The 19,674-nt window shown below is 45.7% G+C and overlaps 1 protein-coding gene across 5 annotated transcripts in view; it reads right to left on the reverse strand.

The window, feature by feature from the left end:
- Window positions 1–19,674, reverse strand: part of C1qtnf2 (C1q and tumor necrosis factor related protein 2) — a 47,570-nt gene that overhangs the window by 18,873 nt on the left and 9,023 nt on the right. The window contains exons 3-4 of one of the 5 annotated variants that reach the window (XM_005376261.1): window positions 15,030–15,126; window positions 11,396–11,496 (exon numbers count right to left, since the gene is read on the reverse strand). The exons of 1 other annotated variant lie outside the window; for it this stretch is intronic. In XM_005376261.1, the coding sequence (XP_005376318.1) occupies window positions 11,396–11,496; window positions 15,030–15,066 (138 nt within the window). In that variant the 5' untranslated portion in view covers window positions 15,067–15,126. Of the gene's footprint in view, window positions 1–1,888; window positions 2,055–11,395; window positions 11,497–15,029; window positions 19,536–19,674 lie in introns of those variants that run through there. 3 more of the 5 variants (XM_013508952.1, XM_013508968.1, XM_005376262.2) reach the window with 3 other exon arrangements.

The raw sequence follows: 19,674 nt of genomic DNA on the forward strand, positions 1-19,674 counted from the left end.
GCAAAGATTTCCTTTTAAAAGTAAACCTAAAATTGAACTTGATGAACAGAAATCTGATTTATGCAGGAGTTCCTCTCATAGGGGCAAAGTAAGGGTGGCAGAGCTCTGAGGAAGGATGGGGAAGTTGTGAATGTCTCTTCCCCTGCCCTGAACAATTGGGAGCTGGTGACTGAGGCTGTGGGGAAAATGTCCAATCAGCAGGGGCAGGATGAGGGAAGGAGCAGCAGGACAAGAAAGGATGGCAGGATCCGCCGAGAAAAACTGACTGCTCAGGGAACTCACTGAACAGGTGATGGAGACAGGAATAGCTCTGAAGATGATCAAATGTGTGTGAAGAGAATCTCCATTCACCTCTGCAGTGACATGCTATGAACATTGTAAGAATGAAGTAGGTCATCTCTACAGATATGTAAACATGGCCAAGACACCTTGTTAAGAAAAAAAAAAGCCAGTTGCAGAATGGAATGTAAATCATTATATATGCAGAATTATTTCTAAATGTCTATATTCCATACATATATACTCCATATATATATGGACATTCCATACCTATTCTATGTATATATATTCCATCTCTCTCTCTTTCTCTACCTCTGAAAGGACACAAAATCTTGTTCAAGGGGCTACCTCTCAGATTGGGAGGCAGTGTGAGGGCTTTTACTTTTTACCTTTCTGAAATATCTCAGTTTCTTATGATGTGTACCTGTACTTTTATAACTTTTAAAACAAAAGGTAACTCTAAAGTTTAAGGCTTGTCCACCATGCAAGGCTGATGTCACTGCTTGGAGCTGGCAGAAGTCAGCCACCCGACAGAGGTGCACGTGACACGTCAGGATGAAGGTCAGTGTGACGACCTGAAAGGGGTGGGGAATCTTGGGACTTGGTAGTCGAAAGCAGAGAAATGGGTATCATTACCGGGTAAGAATAATCCCACACAGCCGAGAGGGCACAAACAGGAGTTTTTAGGAGTGCGAACTGGGCATCCGGCTTCACTGAACCTGTATAGGACATTGTCACTGCCACTGCCAGTGGGACAGCATGGTAAAAACAGGGCCTCTGGAGATGGCAGTCCAAGGAAGAGAAGCCTGAAAGGTTCCAAGAGATCTGTTTAGGCTCAAAGAGCAGAGGAAGACCTGGGGGTGTGATGCAGTGGGACACAGCCTTCCTAGTCCTGGTTCAAGCCCCAGCACTGAACACAAGAAAAACGAAAAGCAAAAGCAGAGGAGAGGGTGTGCACAAAGGACTCAGAGACGGGGCTCAGCTGAGAGACGAAGTCCAGGATGGGGCAGTGGCAATGGGGACGGAGAAGTAAGAGCAAGTGGATTAAGACAGTCTCTGGAGACCAGCAGTGGGAGGAGGGAGGGAGGGAGAAGAGTTAGCAAGAACTGGTGCGAATCTCTGAGTGCCTCTTTCTACTTCTGAGCTGAGTCTGCCCAGCCCGATAGTGTAGTCACAAAGTGTGAGGCTCGAATGAGGTAAGGCGCTCAGCGAACGTTAACTGGGATGATCAGCCCGGGACTCGAAGGGTTCGTTCCCAGCTGTGCAGCCGAGCCCGGTCCCTCTTTCGTAGACGGGGCGACCTGTGGTGACCGCCGTGAAAGCCCGCGGTAAGGGACTGGCAGGGCTTTGCGCGCAGCAGGCGCTCGGCACACGGCAGAACTGATACTTACTGCAGCGGGTCACTGCCCAGCACGGAGCCTGGTAACAGAGAGGCCTTAGGAAATGTTAGCTCATGCTACATTCATACAGCAGAGAGCAAGGAAGGGCTGCCCAGCCCAAAGTGAGCGGCCGCTCGCAGCACTCTCGCGTCCGCCCCCCGCCCCTCATCGCCCGCAACAGCTCTACTTCTCCCCAATCCCGCCTGCCGCCCGCGGCGCAGGACACTCACCCTCCGCGCCCGGCCGAGTCCAGGGACGTCCGGACCCACCGAGGAAGCGCTCTGTGGCGCTCCGCGTCCCGCCTCCCGCAGCGGCAGCCACAGCCCTACGCTGGCCCCAGGCATAGTTTTCCCATCCCGTCAGGGACGGAGCCTCTCCCCTGTCACGTGGGCCGGCCCGCGGCTCCAAGCTCCTTTTTTTGCATCGGTTTGGAGAAAGCTTCCAGCGCTGCTGACAGCGTGAGCGTCACTGCGTCTGTCTGTGTGTAGGACTTGTCAGTGCATTCAGTTTTGTGCAGGAGAACGGTATATGCATGCCTTTGCGGGTATGCGTGTGTCCTGAGACATCCCCGTGTGCCCTTAAGCGCTTATCTCGAGTGGATCTGGGGGTGTGTGGAGCCCCTGACAGCTTCTAACGAGAACATTTCCCAGGTGCTGTGTGGGCATGGACGTGAGCTTCGATGTGAGTCTGATGTAGGTGTTTTGTAAGCAGCTCGTGTGTGCAGGTGTCCAAAAGTGCATCAGAGCCTGTGTGTGCACATGAGCGTGCACACATTGAAGGGTGCTGCAGCTTGGGGTGGAACTGGAGTGCCCTTCCTGCTGAGTGTATCCGATAGTGGCTGCATACCTGTGCCTGTTTAGATGTGTACACGAGTGTGCACAAACACATACCTGTGTGGACGTGCATAGTGTCCGTGTGGCGTCAGTAAGTGTGCAGTGGGTCCTTCTCTGTTGGCGGGTGTGTGTGCCTGGATGTAGGTTCCGTTGGGTTGTGAGTGTGCACACATGTATGGTGTAGCTAGGTGCCCCTGTCCCACCCCGCATCTTTCTCCCCCTGGGAAGGTGAGACTTTCCTAGCCTCACTCACTCCCTGCCGCAGCCTCCAGTCACTGAGGGAGGCAAGCTGCCCTGGAGGTCTCAGCTCCCAGGCCAAGCAGAGAGCTCCTGTTTGGGCACAGGAGGAAAGAAAAATCATCCGAGGCTTGGTTTTTGCTTCTTCCTGCTCCTTCTTCTGGTCTCTTCCACTAGCTGCCAGTATTTCACTGAGCTGTCAGCATCTGGTTAGCAGCTGGTACGTGATGCAAAGCTTACAGTCAGAATTTTAATGCAGATATACGTGCTTTTCAATTGTAATGTTGCCCCCCCCCAAGTCAGTTAATGTCATAGATCGCGTTTCCTTTCCTGAAAAGTGGGGAGGATAACAACTATATTACCTGCACTGTTTCTCCCCAGGTTGGGACACTCACCCTTAAAGGGAGCAGGTAAGCCATCAAACTACATAGACACTTAATATTACAGAAATAGTATTTAAAAACACAAGCTTAATGGACTGCAACACATCTAATAGGCATTCATTATGTGTCAGTCTCTGTCTTAGTCATGTTCTTGTTGCTGGGACTCAATACTGAACATTAACAAATTAAAGGAGGAGAGGTCTATTTTGGTGCATGTTTTCAGTCCATGGTGGCCTGGCACCAGGTCAGGAAGGCATCAGAAGGGCCGGAGGAAGAGGAGAGCTGCTTGCTCTCTGGGAGCGAGCAGAGGGAAGGGTGGAACAGACAGGGGCCAGATCACCCCGCTGCATGGCTCACTTCTTCCCAGCAGACCTCTCCTCACAGCAAGTCAGCGCTAATGCCCGCATAGTCCAGTCACCCTCCACACACAGGAGGCTTTGGGGCCATCTTAGGTCTAAGCCATAACAGTACCCAGGCTGGGTGTGGGGTCATAGAAGAGAGACAATTAGGCTTAGCGCCCACCTCATGGAACTTACAGTGTGGTGGGGATGGCACCGGTGGTTGCAAGTGAAATGAATGTTACGGAGGAGAAACTCTGGAGATAAAGCTGAGCGGTCGGGGAAGGCCTAGGAAAGTGGTGCTTCAGGTGAGCCTCGAGGGATGACGGAGGCTTGTGGGGTGTCTTGGAGGTGTGAGCTGTAAATATCGATGAAGGATGACATGTGAAGTGGGACCTAGGGGGCCGATACAGATGGCTGGAAAAGGGTCTCCACCTAGCAGCTGTCCTGGGTCCCTTGGGCTGTCCCTAGATGTGCCAGGAAGGAAGGACAAGGTGAGGGAACCCTGCTTTGAACGCTTGGAGGCCATTCAGAGGCCAAAGGCTCAGGAAAGCCCCTCATAGGGCACAGGAGGACCTTGTGTATCTGCAGAAGTTGAAATCATGGCGTGCTCTTGTTGGTAAGGAAATGCTTAGTGAATGGCTTGGGAAAGGCTGTGCTGCCAGACTGGACACCCAGGAAGCGTTTAATAACTGTTTGCTGACTGAATGAACAGGGCAGATTTTTTTGAGCTTGCTGAGAACTGAATCTGTGGTTCTCTGAATCAAGCAGAGTCCTTGGGGCCTGTGCTATGAGTCCCACTTCAAAGTATTTGTCAAGTGGCAGTTCCAAGAGCTGCCTCAATCTAGCATGGAGCTCAGGCCTCTTCTCCCGAGCTTGTTTCTGTCTTTAATTCAGTCTGAAAATCTTGTAACCTGTTATGAGTATGAGGACAATGAGATAAGCTTCTGATTGAGAATGCAAAGTACTCTAACAGACAAACTGGAGTCAGCGCCGTCGGAAAGGTAGAAAGTGTTCCAAGCAACAGGAGGATTTCCCCCTTTATTTGATTCATTTCATATCCATTCAGGCCTAGAGAACTTGCCTAACTCTAGACTATGAAGATAAATGACACCGTGACACTGATGGCACAGGAAGTTTACAATTCAACACGGGCAGACATGTGCCCGGTGTGGCCAACGGGCTTGCTGCCCAATGGTCTAAAGCGCTCTCAGTGTGCTTTCCTGTACTGGAGGCTGTAAAGCTAGAAACCCACTTTGTGGACTCCCTGCTGCTTTGATTGCCATTATAACTCAGGTTTAGTGAGTCCTGTCTATTTGCGTACGATCTAAGTTAAATGCTGAATTAAAAAGATTTTGCATTAGGTAGGGAGAAGGGAACAGCCTGGGAAGAATCTACTTTGCTGGTCCTGACCTGCAAGGTGCCATGTGGCTCTGAAGTTCTGGCCGATTCTGGTCCCAGATTACACCTAAGATGATGTGTTCCTGTAACCAGAAACTGGGGCAGCGGTTCATTTCCTGATTGTGGCAGAAGTAATGCTTCCCTTGGGAAGGTGGGTGTTAGCACCGTGGCAGTGCTGAAAGCCCAGGCCAGAGCTTGCTTTGCGATGATTCTGAATTTACTTGATTCTTTCCATTAAATCCATGTCTGCTTCAAATTGTTTGAAAGGTTTCTGCATATTCACCTCAACCCTAACTGAGTGTACCGTGAAAGATGCGGTGGAAGTCAGGGAAGGGTGTGGGCTAGAACAAGCACAGACTGAATCCCTAGGGCTGCCTTCCTCTCCTCTTCGTATCCACTTCCTGCGCTCAGCCTCACTTCAATTCTGTCATCATCCTTCAGATTAATGAGCCCATTGATCAAATATCAAATAACTATAATGCGTGAGGCATTCTGCCTGACGCTGGGGTCACTGTGCTGAATGAAACAAGCAGTGTGTCTGGCTCCAAAGACCTTACGAGGAGACAGATGTTAAACTGGCTCTCAAATAAATGTATAATTCTCAATTGCTGAAAGAGTTATAAAGGAAAAGGAGAAGGAAGTGTGGGGTAGAAAGGTGTTGGGAGCCGGGCTTGGTGGTGCACGCCTGTAATCTCAGCACCCGGGAGGCTGAGGCAGGAGGATCACTATAAGTTTCAGGCCAGCCTGGGCTACAAGTGAGTTCAAGACCAGCCTGAACTGCATAGTGAGACTGTCTCAAAAAGCCAAAAAAAAAAAAAAAAAAAAAAAAAGGAAGAATGATGTTGGGGATCGTGAGAGATAACTCACTGTGTTTGGGAAGTCAATAGGTGGCATTGAAGCGGGTCACAGAGGGTATAAGAGGTCTCACTGTGCAATGGTGTGAAGGAAGAGTGGGGAGAGGTGCCGAGCAGGAGCGAGGAGGATGTAAAAGCTGCATGAACCTCTGTTAACATCTTCCTCCTGCTCCCTGTGTGTGTGTTAAAAACTAAACTCCTTGGCCTTTGTGTGTGTGTGTGTGTGGGGGGCTGCCCTGTGTATCTTAGGATATTTAGCAGCATATCTGGTCTCTACTCACTAGAACTGTCTACTTTAGCTGTCCCTGTCCCGCAGGGTGTGACAACTAAAGACCTCTACAGGCACTGCCACGTGTTCCCAGAGGGGCAAGAAGGCCCTGTGCTGAGAACCAGTGTCCTGCAGTGGTCAGGGTGGTCTTGCTGACTCCCAAAAGCATCTTCAGTGTCTGCACCTTCACCTGTGTGATTCTTTCCAAATACACGTCTGCCTCTCCAGAAAGCCTCAGCCAGATATCTACAGGCAACCTGGAGCTGCTCTTCCCAGCATCCTTGTCCATGGGGAACTCTGTTCGGATTGCTGTCATGTATTTAGGTGGCTGGGAAGGAGTGGCCCATCCTTGTGAAGGGGGAAATGAAAATTTTAAATGAAGCATGCCCAGGATGCCCACCAAGACCTACTGGACGGGGCTGGGGATTTAGCTCAGCGGCACAGTACCTGCCTGGCAAGTGCAAGGTCGTGAGCTCGATTCCCGGTACCAAAAAAAAAAAAAAGACCTACTGGACATGTCTGGCAGGCCTGACAACAGAACACTCTTTCCTTGTGCAAAAACCTGTCTTTACTGCCTTTGTATAACTGATGGCCTTGCAATGTAACTTAAAATGTAACAGGACATTTCTTCCTCTGTATAACCCATGCTTTGTATAACTGATGGCCTTATGATGTAACTTGAAATGTTTAAACTCCCTCAGCAACCCAAGATGTCACCCAACCCTCCAATCATAATGTACCAAATCTGCCTTTATATAGCCCCGCTTGCTTTCCCATAAAGCCCTGAAACCCCACTGAGCAGGGCTGTGGCTCTTGGGGAGAGATCCCTGTCAGAAGAGCACTGGTGCAATAAACTGCCTCCTAAACCTTCTTGGTGCCATTTCTTCCTGAGTTTGGTCTGTTTTCTGTAACATTTCTTGGCTCCCTGACTGGGAAGACCGTCAGAGCAGGTGGCTGAAGTGGGGACCTCTCCAGGCTCCTTAATGGGAAGGCACACCTTCCAGACTTTCTTGGAGTTTCCTTGGGGGCCTGGACTGGAGGCCCCTGCTTGGCACCAGAAGCCCTCATTGGATCCAACAGAGGGGGATAAAATGCAATTGGGTCAGGTCTTTGGATAAGGTAAGAGCATGTGTGTGTGTGTGTGTGTGTGTGTGTGTGTGTGCCCGTGTGTGTGTGCGCGTGAGCACCCCAGTGAGTCAGTCTGTCAGTCAGCCCCTGCACAGTTCTGAGTGTAAGGAGAGCCTAATCACCTCTGTTAGTCTTTAATCGAGGCCACCCACAGGGAGGAGGCTGGAATGTTTAACCTTTCAGTGCCTGCTGAATGACTGTGTGACTGTTTGTAACAGATGGTGGAAGCAATAGGCCGTTCCATCAGTGCTCCACAGTGAGAGGCCTCTTGGGACCTCAGAGCTAACGAGCTTCTTTGGGCCCCAACCTGAGGTCCCATGATGCACCTAATAAGGACAGAACGGAGAACCTGCTGACGCTTCTCCTTAGTCTGCATGGTCCCAGTGTTGCCGAAAGGCAAGTGGCCAGGAAGGCACCAGAATGGTCTCTCTCTGAGGGGCACCCACCCTTTGTCTTTCCAGCACTGTTCCAGGGTTACAGCACATACATCACAGGGAGACAGAACGGGTGCAAGCCAGAGTAGACCCACCACCCTAGATTGTATGCTGGACAACCTCAAAAAGGATCCCCTGATGACTATGGAGTAAGAGTGAAACCTTGGAAGCTCCAAACCTTCTGTGAGATTGACTGGCTAAACCTGTGCCTGGACTCGAGGCCCAAAGGAAGTCCCAATGTTGAGATCATCTGGCAAGTCAGCTGTGGGCTCCAGGCTCCCCAGCCGGCCTCGGCGCCCGCCAGGCTCCCCAGAAAGTCTCTAATTGTGTCACACAGGTTTCATGCCCACCATTTAGAGCCTTAACTGAGCACTAAAGAAAGGGCACCTAATCAGCATGGCCCTGCCCTTGCAGCCTGACCGCAAGCAGAGGACTAGCATTACAGAAAACAGACCAAACTTGGGAAGAAATGGCACTGAGAAGGTTTAGGTTTTCCGGGTGATCTCCATGAAAGGAGATTTCCTTCTGAATTGTTAACTGCAAAGTTATAATCCTGGGCTGCCATAGCCATACTCTCCTGCCACTTGGAGCGGATTGAGAGGAGACAATGACATCACCACGCAAATATACAAGAGAGAACGAAAGGTGGAGAGAGCGCTATGAGTATATTATGAAAGCCCTTTATGCGAAGACTTGCACTAAAAACCTCATTTTCATACTCTTTCCCCTTCTTAAAGCTAGTTGGAATTGTTTCTATCGGTCACCATGGAAAGGTACTGCAGTGGACTGACAACTGGTGGTCGGTTTGTAACACCCAGCTGAGCTGAGCCAGCAGGGTGCCGGGTGTGGGAGGCCCACCTGAGGACTGCTGCCAACAAAAGAAAAAGAACTGGGAAACGAGTACTGCTTGGAAACTTTTGGTTCTCGGGGCTGTTGGTTCTCCTGAGGAGCTTGTCACGCTGGCTTTCCTGATAGGGACTTGGCTATTTTCATTGCTGGAGGAGCTTAGGACCTCACTGTTGCTCAGGATGGCTGTGGTACTTTTCGGGGTAGCTCTGGTTCTTACTTTTAGCATTGCTTCCTGGCTCCAGTGCCGATCCTTCAGCCTGCTAGCACAGATCCTTCATCCCGCTGGCACAGACTTTCTAGCTTCCACCACTGGCCTTTGGGCCCTCCCAGCACAAATCCATGAAACAGGCCTGCATGGACCTTGTTGTGGGCTCTTGGCCCCAAGTTGTACTTTTACAGGGCATTGTGATGGGCTCTAGGTCTTCAGCAGGACTCATGCAGGACATTGCCATGGGATCCAGGTCCTCAGCTGGATTCTTTTGGTGTTTAGTGTGTGAACAGATTACCTGCACTCTCTTCATATATAACTCTTTGGGTGACTATTATAAAATGATCTTATAAATTAAGTGTCCTATATTGTATTTTTCCCCTTGCAAACCCTGACTACAACAGATACCTATTGCAGAAGCCTTCATATTCTTTTTCATCAAGTCCTCTTAACACAGAACAGCAAAAGAAAATGTTTTGTTGAAATTCTTAACTGGTGATTTGCTGGGTCCCACCAGTCAATTCTATGCATGTCTTCCCAACTCTGAGTTTCATGTTGGTTGAAATTGTTGCAGTGGCAGCAAGTACACTACAAAACTCAGCAAACACCACGAACCAGGGCTCCTCCCCTCTCTGCCTCCTGGACTGTTCAGGAGCACATCACCACCTAAACTCCTTCTCAGTCGCACCACCCTTTGGACAGTAATCTTACACTGATTTGTGGAATCTCATTTTTTGAAATTGGTATTCCTAGTTTATTTTTTATGACATAGCAGTTCTGTTTCTAGGAACTTACTTTCATGTGTGCATATAGATATTTATTGAAACCCTTTTCTGAACTAATAAAAGTCTGCGAACCATGTAAATGCACAGATCAGAGAACTAAGTAATTTCTTTTTTATTTTAAAGAGAATAAAAAGCAATAACAAACTAACAACAACAAGCCAGGTGTGGTGGTGCACACCTGTAATCCCAGCACTGGGGAGGCTGAGGCAAGAGGATCGTTGCGAGTTCGAGGACACCCTGGGCTACAAAGTGAGCTCCAGGTCAACCTGAACTGCATAGCGAGACCCTGTCTCAAAAAGACAAAAACAAAAAAGACCAAAAACAACAACAACAACATAAACAAAAACAAAACAACACAAAAATAATAAAAATGATACAGGGTTTCAAAACAAAATGATAGGAATTAACAGTGGTTGCTATATTACCTATTGTTATCTTCAACAAAGTTGCTTACATTACCAGATGTAAGAACGCAAGATTGATCAAACCATTAAAGAGAATAAAAAATAATTTAAAAAGACCATTAGAAATAATACAGAGTTTCACTAAACAAGATGGTAGAAATTCACCAGAGGTTGTTATATTGCATATTGTTATCTTCAAATTAGTTGTTCAGATTACCAGATATAAGCATGCAAACTTGGTCAAAAAAATTTAAGCATTGACTATTCCTTTCCTTTTTTTTGTCTTTTTTTTTTTTGTTGTTGTTGTTTTTTTTTTGGTTTTTCTCTGGTACCAGGAACCAAACTCACGACCTTGCGCTTGCCAGGCAGGTGCTTTGCCACTGAGCTAGATCCCCAGCCCTTTTTTGTCTTTTTGAGACAGGGTCTCACTATGCAGTTCAGGCTAGCCTCAAACTCACAAGATCCTCCTGCCTCAGCCTCCCAAGTGCTGGGATTACAGGCGTGCACCACCACACCCGGCTTTTTTTTTTTTTTTTGTCTTTTTGAGACAGGGATTCCTTTCAATAAACCAATAGACATCAGCAGTACATATATATATATATATATATATATATATATATATGTTAATCAGCTATCCATATATATATATTTTTTCTTCCTTTCTTCTTTTTTTCTTTCTCTCCTTTCCCTCATCCCAATTTCTCCTTCCTTTTGAGCAATTTCTTTCTCTTTCATAATATCTATTGCACTTTTTGGGTTTTATTTACTCTTTCAGGTTCTCGCACTAGTAATGAGAGACAAAGAGATTTCCAGACACAGAGAGGTGGAACTTTATGTATACATACTTTGTGGAATTATTTCCAAGATACATTGTTTAGTGAGAAAAATAAGCAGAACAGTGTGTATAGTTTTCTAGCATTCAAATAAGAAAAAGGTGGGGAAAACATACATGCATGATTATAACACCATAGTATAGAATGATACATAAGAAATTGTAACGTGGTTATTTCTGGAGAGGTAAACTGGAAAACAGTGGTGAGACAGAGACTTATTTTTTATTCTATGTCTTGAAACAAATTGATTTTTAAAATCAGGGGGATGTCTCACTTATGCAATACCCACTTTGCAATAAAATAAATTGTATGCTGTGTGGTGGTTCTTGGAAATTCTTGCTTTGCTTTTGTAGATGGGCTAGGTCTGTGGATGTGGCATAGTTCATAAAGTTAATAATAGTAAACTGCTGACATTTTACATTCAAAATAGCAATTTGTTCATTTTAAAAACATTCAAAATAGCAGTTTGTTCCATCTCCCAAGTTTGGAACAAATATTTTCTCCCATTGTACAGCCAAAGGGCATGAGGCCACCTTCCCAAGGTCGCACATGAGTGAGGGCCTGTGCTGCGGAGGGGCTCCAGTGTGGCACCCTGTCATCACTTCCTCCTCCTAAGCTGTATCTGGCTGGGCAGAAGGCCGCAAGAAGCACAGTACCGCAGTTTTCATGGGAAGGAAAGAGTTCTGAGAGGCTCTTGTGGCCTTAGGTCTCAGAAAGCTGAAGCCCTGAGCCAGCTAGAGTTCCAGCACAAATAAAATCAGGTCAAAGTAGTTATCACTTACATTCAACCGGAAGTGACCCAGAAAATGTCCCACCAGATGGAAACTGAAGGACCGCGGGAATCCCATGGAAAAGCTCTCGATGAGGTTTCTCAATGCACTGTCTGGATCAGAAATGAACAGATTTTTTGTTTGTTTTTTTTTCCCCAGTTCTGGGAATCAAACTCACAACTTTGTGCTTGCCAGGCAGGCACTGTGCCGCTGAGCTAAATCCCCAGCCCTCATGAACAGACATTTGATTTAAGGAAATGCTCCACTAGTGGTCTCTGCTCTCCAGAATCAAGTTTTTAGAAAGTCAGCAGAAATAGATTTGTCAAGTTTTGCCAGCATAATTTTGGGTGAGAATAGAAGAAATGAAAACATCATCCCTGTCTTTTGACTGGGAAGAAAAGCACAAGCCCTGGATTAAAGAAATGAACTATGATTAAATAGCATAAATGAATTTAGCTAGTGGCTAGCAAGAGACTTTTTGGTCAGTAGCTGTGAAGTACAAGGAGACTAATTTCTCCAAATTTTTTTGTTTCAAAAGACATCTACAGATTTTCCTTAACACTAGAAAGACAGCTCTCCATGTCTCATCCACTTATTTTAAATACGGGTAAATCACACAATTATGCTTGACTGTCTCTTTAAAGATACATAACCCAGTAATAGCGGCAGATTCTGGACAATTGTGGAGCTGAGAGATGAACTGTTGGCATGTATCCCGTGTGTGTCTTACATATGAAAAGTAAAATGAACTTTAAAAAAGGCTTGAAGGAAAAAACATACCCCCCACCCCCAGTACTAAGGATTGAACCCAGGGCGTTCACAGCGAGCTATAGTCCCCGCCCTTTTTAAAATTGTATATTTTGAGGCAGGGTCTCCCTAATTGCTATACTGCCTATACTGGGCTGGAATTTCAATTTTCTTGCCTCAGCCTCCCAGAATTGTAGCCCTATAGGCCTGTACCACCATACTTGGGCAGGAAAAAAGCGTACCTTTGTCATGGAGATTTGGTGGCCTCAGTGCTAACAAAGCAAGCAAATTCAACATTGTCAGCATTGTAGCAACCTGGTACATGTGCCTGTGATACGGTACTCACCTGAATCTAATCAAGCCTTCAGTCGTGCCCTCTAATTAGCAGAGAACACATGGAAAGAACTATCTAAATGGCATCCAAGAAAATCAGCTCAGAGAGTGGGACTTTTTTCAAGCTGTTAATGTCATGGAAAAATTAAAAAGTGATTTTAAAGTCAGGAATACAAGATATTTTTAGGGGAAATTGGAAGAACTTTGAATACGGTCTGGGTATTAGGCAGTATTGAGGAATTATTGTAGCTGGGTGTGGTGGTGCATGCCTGTAATCCTAACTACTTGGGAGGGTTAGGCAGGAGGATCCAAATTTGAGGCCAGTCCGGGCAACTTATCAAGGCACTGTCTCCAAATAAAATATGAAAAAGGGCTGGAAGTATAGCTCAGGGATAGAGGGCTTGCCTAGCATAAGTGAGGTCCTGGGCTCAATTCCTAATGCTGAAAAAAAAAAAAAAAGGAATTATTTCTAATTTTCTTAGATGTAAATAATTGCTTTGTAGTTACATAGGACAATGTCCTTGCTTTCAGAGGATATGTGCTGAAGTATGTAGGGTTGAAGAAATGTGGGAATTCACTTCAAAACAGCTCAGAAAATATGAACACAGATGCAGGTAGGGACACATGTACATGGTTGGTTCTTAAACTACAATCTTTCAGGTTTACACTCCTCCCTGTGAGGTCGGGGCCGAGACTTTGCAAATCAGGTCTTCCGTCAGCTGGCCACTGTCGGTCTGTGAACGGGGACACTAAAGGTGACTGGAAGTCCAGAGGAGAGGCAAGGGACTCGGTCCTTTCTATTTTGCTCCAGTTACTGCTGGCGTCATCAAGCAACAATCCTCACCCTGGTAATGAGAGTTATTTCCTGTAGGAGCAGCTGGTTCAAGTTTACATTTTTTTTCCTCCCCACAGTCCTTGAACCAGCCTCATTAAGCTTTTTCAGACAAGTAGCATCAGCCAGCAGATTCACATGCTTTCTTTGTCTTTCCCATTTCCCTAACACCCTTCATCCAAGCTTCTGCATTTTAATAATCCCAAATTATTCTCCACCTTCTCTTGATGTGTAAGGGTCGTAGCTGCTTTGTGCATTTAGGACGCTATTCCTTTGCGGTTCTCTAGTATCTAGTTATAACTTCTTTATGTTGAGTCCTCCCTGTGAAAGGAACTGGTGTAGTGTTGTCTCCTGACAGAAACTTGATACAGAAATTGGTTTCAGGAGTCCCAGGAAACAGACCATTCAAGATGAAATTTTGGTGGTGTATGAATTTGTCTGATAGAGAGTCCACAGGTGGGGCAGCAGGCAACTGAAAGGAGTAGAGGAACGCTTGGCAAATGTGACATCTTTCCAGCGGTCACGCAGCCATGCCCTAGCATGGCCGTCTGGGCATATATAGGAGCAGAGACAAAGGTGGCTGAGTGCCAGCCAAACGGCCTTGATTATGTAAGTTATTTACACAAGCCAGCAAACAACCTTGGCTACAGAAGTTATTTACATTGGGGTATCTGGAGATGTGCCTGCGCTGGAGCTCTGCTGACACAGACCACCCCCCACCCCCTCCCCTTTACGGCCTGAATCACAGTACTGCCACCTTGCTCTTTCCTGTTTCCCTGTTGTTAGACTTGAATACAATGTTGAGTTCCTTATCAGGGAAGTGGGAAACTAGTAATCCACTGCAAGCTTGATTATTAAAGCATGGATTATTAAAATTATCAACTGCAGATTGTTGTGATAAAGAACCCCTGAAGCCAGTGCCTTGGGGCTCAAGTAGCTGCTATGGATAATGATAGCTATAAGGACTTGTGAGGAGGGAGGCCACTTCTGAGTGCACTGGAGTGTTTCCAGCAAGAAAATGTTATACTCGGCTCTCCAAAATCTCAGCACGAGTCCTAGTCAGAGGGCTAGAGAGAATCTATGGCAGTGTTACAAGTACCTCAAATCCCTTGTAGCTGAAGGAGTAATCTTGCTGAAATTCAGACACAACATTTCATTGTGCAGTCTGAAGAATTAAACATGAGTTGAACTTGGAGTCAGTATTTCTCAGAGAAAGGGCGAGGACTGGGAAAGTGTCCTGCATGGACTTGGGTGCAGCCCCTAAGTCACACAACCTTGCTCACCTTCACTTTGACATCTGGATCGGCTTTCTTTTGCCTGCATAATATGAAGACGCGACAAGGACCTCATCTGAGGCAGAGATAGACGCCTATGTACTTTGAGACTTATCCCAAGTGCTCCTTGTTGCCTGTAGCCCTGTAACTTGGGTAGGGCAGACTCAGCATATTTCAAGGCAAAACATATAGAATCTGATCCTGAAGGCCAGGTTTATAATCCCAGAGAACTTCAAGGTTTTTTTTTCCCTCTTAATTTACATATGCAGAAGCCTGGTGAGTATGTATGAGAATGGGATTATAAAAGTATTAGACCAAAGAAAGCAGAATGCAACAGGCCACCTTTATTGTTATGAGTTTATTTATTAGAGATACCAATCTGCAATGACCACAAGAAGCAGTTTTTACCTGACAGAGTCAACAGATTTCACAGACTTGCCTTAAGGCTGCATGAACTTACCGTCTTTTAGAAGATAGTCTGCAGAGATCCTGATCATCTTGACATTTCACAGACGTTACACTTGTCCACTGCACTGATGACATTATGCAGACTGGACCTGATAAGAAGGCAGTAGTAGCAAGTAATCTAGATGTCTTCGCGTTTGAGTCAGAGAGTGGTAAACACCACAAATATTCAGTGATTCATGATCTTGGTGAGGTTTCCGAGGTGCTACTAGTCCGAAGCATGTTGTACCATCCCTTTCAAGGTGAAAGGGTTACCTACCACTATGACCCGGGCTTAATACTTATGCTGGTTAATGCTTCTCAGGGGCTATTCCCAGGAAATGGCTGAGAGTGGCAGGAGTACTACGGTATGACTATTTATGGGATGTATGAGTCCCCTGTGACAGCTGACTGTGGCTTAAGGACTTTCCAATGGCTTTGCTGACCCCACACTAACACAGACATCCATCCACTATGCAGCAGGCATTTAACAATCAATAGAACAAGGTGAGGCATTTTGTGCTACCAGTCAGCATCTTTGCCCACCCATCCCAACGACTGCCTGGTGAGCCCATGTTAGTGGGGACAAAGACTGACACATAGCCTCAACAACAGGAACTCCCCTCATCAAGACTGATCTGCTAAGGGCTGACCTGCCAACAGCAGCAGCCCCTGACATGGCTACCAGGTGGCAGGTTGATTCCATCGGACAGATTCTATCATGGAAGGAGAAATTATGTACCCTTGCTAGAAAATAAGCATATTCTGGATAAAGCTCTTCCTGTAGTACTTTTGCCAACCTCATTATCTGCATGGTATCCTGCACCATATTGTTTCTTATCAAAGATTAACAAATGAATGTGTATTACTCTGCTTGGACTACTGAGACAAAATGCCATAGACCAGGCAGTTTAACAGTTTAAACAACAAAAACTGATTTCTCTTAGTTCCGGAGACTGGAAAGTGTAAGACCAAGGAACCAGTCAAGGTAGATTTAATTTTGAGGCCTCTTCTCTTGACTTGTCAGTGGCTGCCATCTATCTTGCACAAAGCTCTCTGTGGATGCAAGAAGGGGAAGCACTCTGGTGTATTTTGTTCTAAGGGCACTAATCCCATTGGAGCAGCGGGCCACCATCATGACCCTATCCAACCCTACCAAAGATCCCATCATCACTCATCCCATCAGCACATTACACTGATTGGGGATCAGGACTTCAACATATGAATTGGGAGAAGGCACTTGGTTCACCACAGTGTGACAAAGGTTGATTCCCTTAGAAATGATTGGTTTTGTTATATATTTCACCATCCAGAAGCAAATTAATTAGAATGAAGAAACGATCTAGTAAGACTCACTGCCTTGCAACTGAGAGAAAATAGGCTAAAAGGATCTGATTCCAGCTTACAGGATGCAGCATGAGCTTTGAACTGAGAACTAACAAATACGGACCCTCACCTTCAGTGCAAGTTGAGAATCCATCGATCCAGCATTGAAGGTGAAGATAAGAGTGGCTTATCTTACTGTCACACCTGATAAAGCATAGAAATTCTGCTTTCCACTGCTACAACTGTGAGCTCTTATCAGTTTGTTTTCCAAGGAAGTCTTGGAAGTCTGTTTTCCAAGGAAGGAATGCTTCCACTAGGGGCATTCAGAGCTTTTACTCAACTGGAAATTGAGATTGAGTCTGGCCACTTCGAGCTGGGCTTCCAGTGGACTCGAAACTGGCCTTAGCTGTTTGCACAGTACCACTCCTCACAGAATAGTACGTCCTCATTAACAGCCTTCCTTTGGAATCGTGTGAACGAGAAGTTCCAGGGTGGCTTGCACAGTTTGTCAATACTGTTTACTATAAAAGTGAGATGAAGAATTTATACTTGGGAGTCCTTCATCCATCTGTCCTCTTTCCTTCTGGGGTCATTAAAAACTGGCCATTGGGGCTGTTTATATGGCAAGAATATGCCCATGTGACCTGAAGAGTGTAAGAAACGCCAGGTGAGTCTCCATTTTGACCTCCCCATTTTTGAAAGATCCCATGCCTCTGTTGGTGATTCCTGATTTGAGTGGCCCTGTCTTTGTTTCCTATTGCTGATGTAACTAAGATAGTTGATTGTGTCAATTGGAGTAAAAGAGGCTTAACTAAATCGGCTCAGACCCACCCGAGGGCGGTTTGTCACCTGGAAGGTACAAAGGGGAAAAGAGGCACAGATCTGCTTCTGTTTCTTGGGGGCAGCTCCTGTCTTTGCCTTTACCTTGGACATCATCTCCTGGCTGCCAGGACAGACTCTTTGGCCTCCAGTACAGATCCTTCAGCCTCCACTGCAGACTCACTGGCCTCCTGATATGGATTTGCACGGGACACTGCAGCGAGCTCCAGACATCTGACTGAATCATTTGGTCTTGTGTGCAGACACCCTCTGTACTTATCCTCATCCGAATCTGTGGGTGGCCACTGTAAGCCAATCTTGTAAATTCTTATATATTTGCATATCTTGTGTTACATGTTTCTCTAGGAAACACTGACCACAAAACGGGTAACGCTTCACCACAAAATTAGGGGATTAAAACAACATGTGTTTCTTATCTTACATTCCAGAGGTCAAAAGTCCAAAATCAGTCTTATGGGCTGAGATCAAGGTGCCAGCAAGGCTGGTTCCTCTGGGAGTTGAAGTGAAGAATCTGTGCTCTTGCCTTTTTTAGGTTTTTTTTTTTTCCTCAGTACTGGGGATCAAACTCAGGACCTTGTGCTTGCCAGGCAGGCGCTTGTGCCACTGAGCTATATCCCCAGCCCACCTTTTTTAACTTTTAAAGGATGTGTGTATTCCTTGGCTTATGGTCCTTTTTCATACTTCAAAATGAGGATAGTATACTTCCAAACCGCTTCCAGGACCTTTTTGACTATAGTGAGTCCACTAGATAATCCGTCCTTCTTAAGATCTTTACCAAATACACTTGCAAATTCCTTTTTGCCATGTAAACTAATGTATTCACAGGTTTCAGGTATTATAATACCTGAATAAGCACCTCTGGGGGACCATCATTCTGCCTACCAGACGTCCTGACATAGGAAGGACACTTTGAACTCACAACTGTCCTTCCCAGACCTCCTGGTATGAAGCATATCCTTATTCAATACTGCTACTAAGGGCTGGGGATATAGCTCAGTGGCATAGGACCTGCCTGGCAAGTGCAAGATTCTGAGTTGATTCTTGGTTAAAAAAAAAAAGGTCACTACTACATTGTATCATTTTCCTGTAACAGATATTAGCTTTGTCAGTTCCTTAAGCAACTGAGCTCTGTCATCACTGCTACTGATCTCTTCATGTCAGGGGGAACTTTATTGACTGGGGTGACTGATTACCAAGGAGATGGGTTGCTGCTACAGAAAGAGAGCAAAATGACTGTCTAGGACACCAGTGGGTGCTCTAAAGACACCTCTTAGAGCATTCATGTCCAAGAGTAAACGTTAACTAAAAACAAACAAGCTCTCCTTTTCCAACTTGTTTTACTTTTTATTTCTTTTTTTTGCTTAACTGCTTGGCTAGGTCCTCCAAGTATGATGTTGAATGCAGGTGGTGGGAGTGGACATCCTTATCTCTTTCTGATTTTATGAGGAAGATTTTCACCAAATACGAACTAAATACGATTTGTTTGTTTTTGCAAATATTCTGTATCAAGTTAAAGTTTACTTTTATTTTTAAGTATTTTGAAAAACTGAAAGGTACTGAATTTTATCGAGTATTTTGCTTTTGTCTATTGAGATGATCATGTGTTGTAGTGATTAATTTTCATGTATAACCAACCTTACATTCCTGGTATAAATTCTACTTGGTCATAGTGTATAATCTTTTTTATGTTGCTGGATTCAGTTTGCTAGTATTTTATTGAGGAATTTTATGACCATGTTCATAAGGAATACTGGTAGAATATGTGCCTTCTTCCTCTTTAACTTTTGGAAGAGTTTTAAAGATGGGTGTTCTTTGAACATTTGGTGGAATTCTCCAGATGACACTGAAGCTATTTGTTTATTTGGTACCGGGAATTGAACTCAGGACCTTACACTTGCCAGGCAGGCACTTGTGCCACTGAGCTATATCCCCAGCCCCCCACTGAAGCTATTTGGCCCTGAACTTTTCTGGGTTGGGCTTTTTGGTTTACTGATTGCTTTGATTTAGATGTGGTTTGCTCCCAGGGTTCATGTGCTGGAAGGCTCTGTCCTCAGTATATCAGTCTTGGAATCTTTAACAGGTGGGGCCTAGCAGGAGGAAAATATTGCTCCTTTCTGTCATTCTCTTGCTTCCTCTTGCCAAGTGACTGTCCCTTCTAGTAGCTAGAGGGATCCTGTTGTGATGCCATCCACAGTGACCTCACCAGGAAGTCTTATGCCATGCTCTTGGACTTCCAGGACTGTCAGCTAAATAAACCTCTTTATAAAGTAATTCAATATAGTAATGGAGCCGGGCGTGGTGGTGCATGCCTGTAATCCCAGCACTTGGGAAGCTGAGGCTGAAGGACCGTTGCGAGTTCCAGACCAGCCTGGGTTACAAAGTGGGCTCATGGCCAGCCTGAACTGCATAGACAGACCCTGTTTAAAAAAAAAAATCAATATAGTAATGGAAAACTAGTAGACTCTTATTACAAGTCTCCTCAGATTTTTTTTTTT

Source organism: Chinchilla lanigera, unplaced genomic scaffold (genome assembly GCF_000276665.1).
Source record: "Chinchilla lanigera isolate Chin_1 unplaced genomic scaffold, ChiLan1.0 scaffold00007, whole genome shotgun sequence".
In the NCBI taxonomy this organism is placed as follows: domain Eukaryota; kingdom Metazoa; phylum Chordata; class Mammalia; order Rodentia; family Chinchillidae; genus Chinchilla; species Chinchilla lanigera.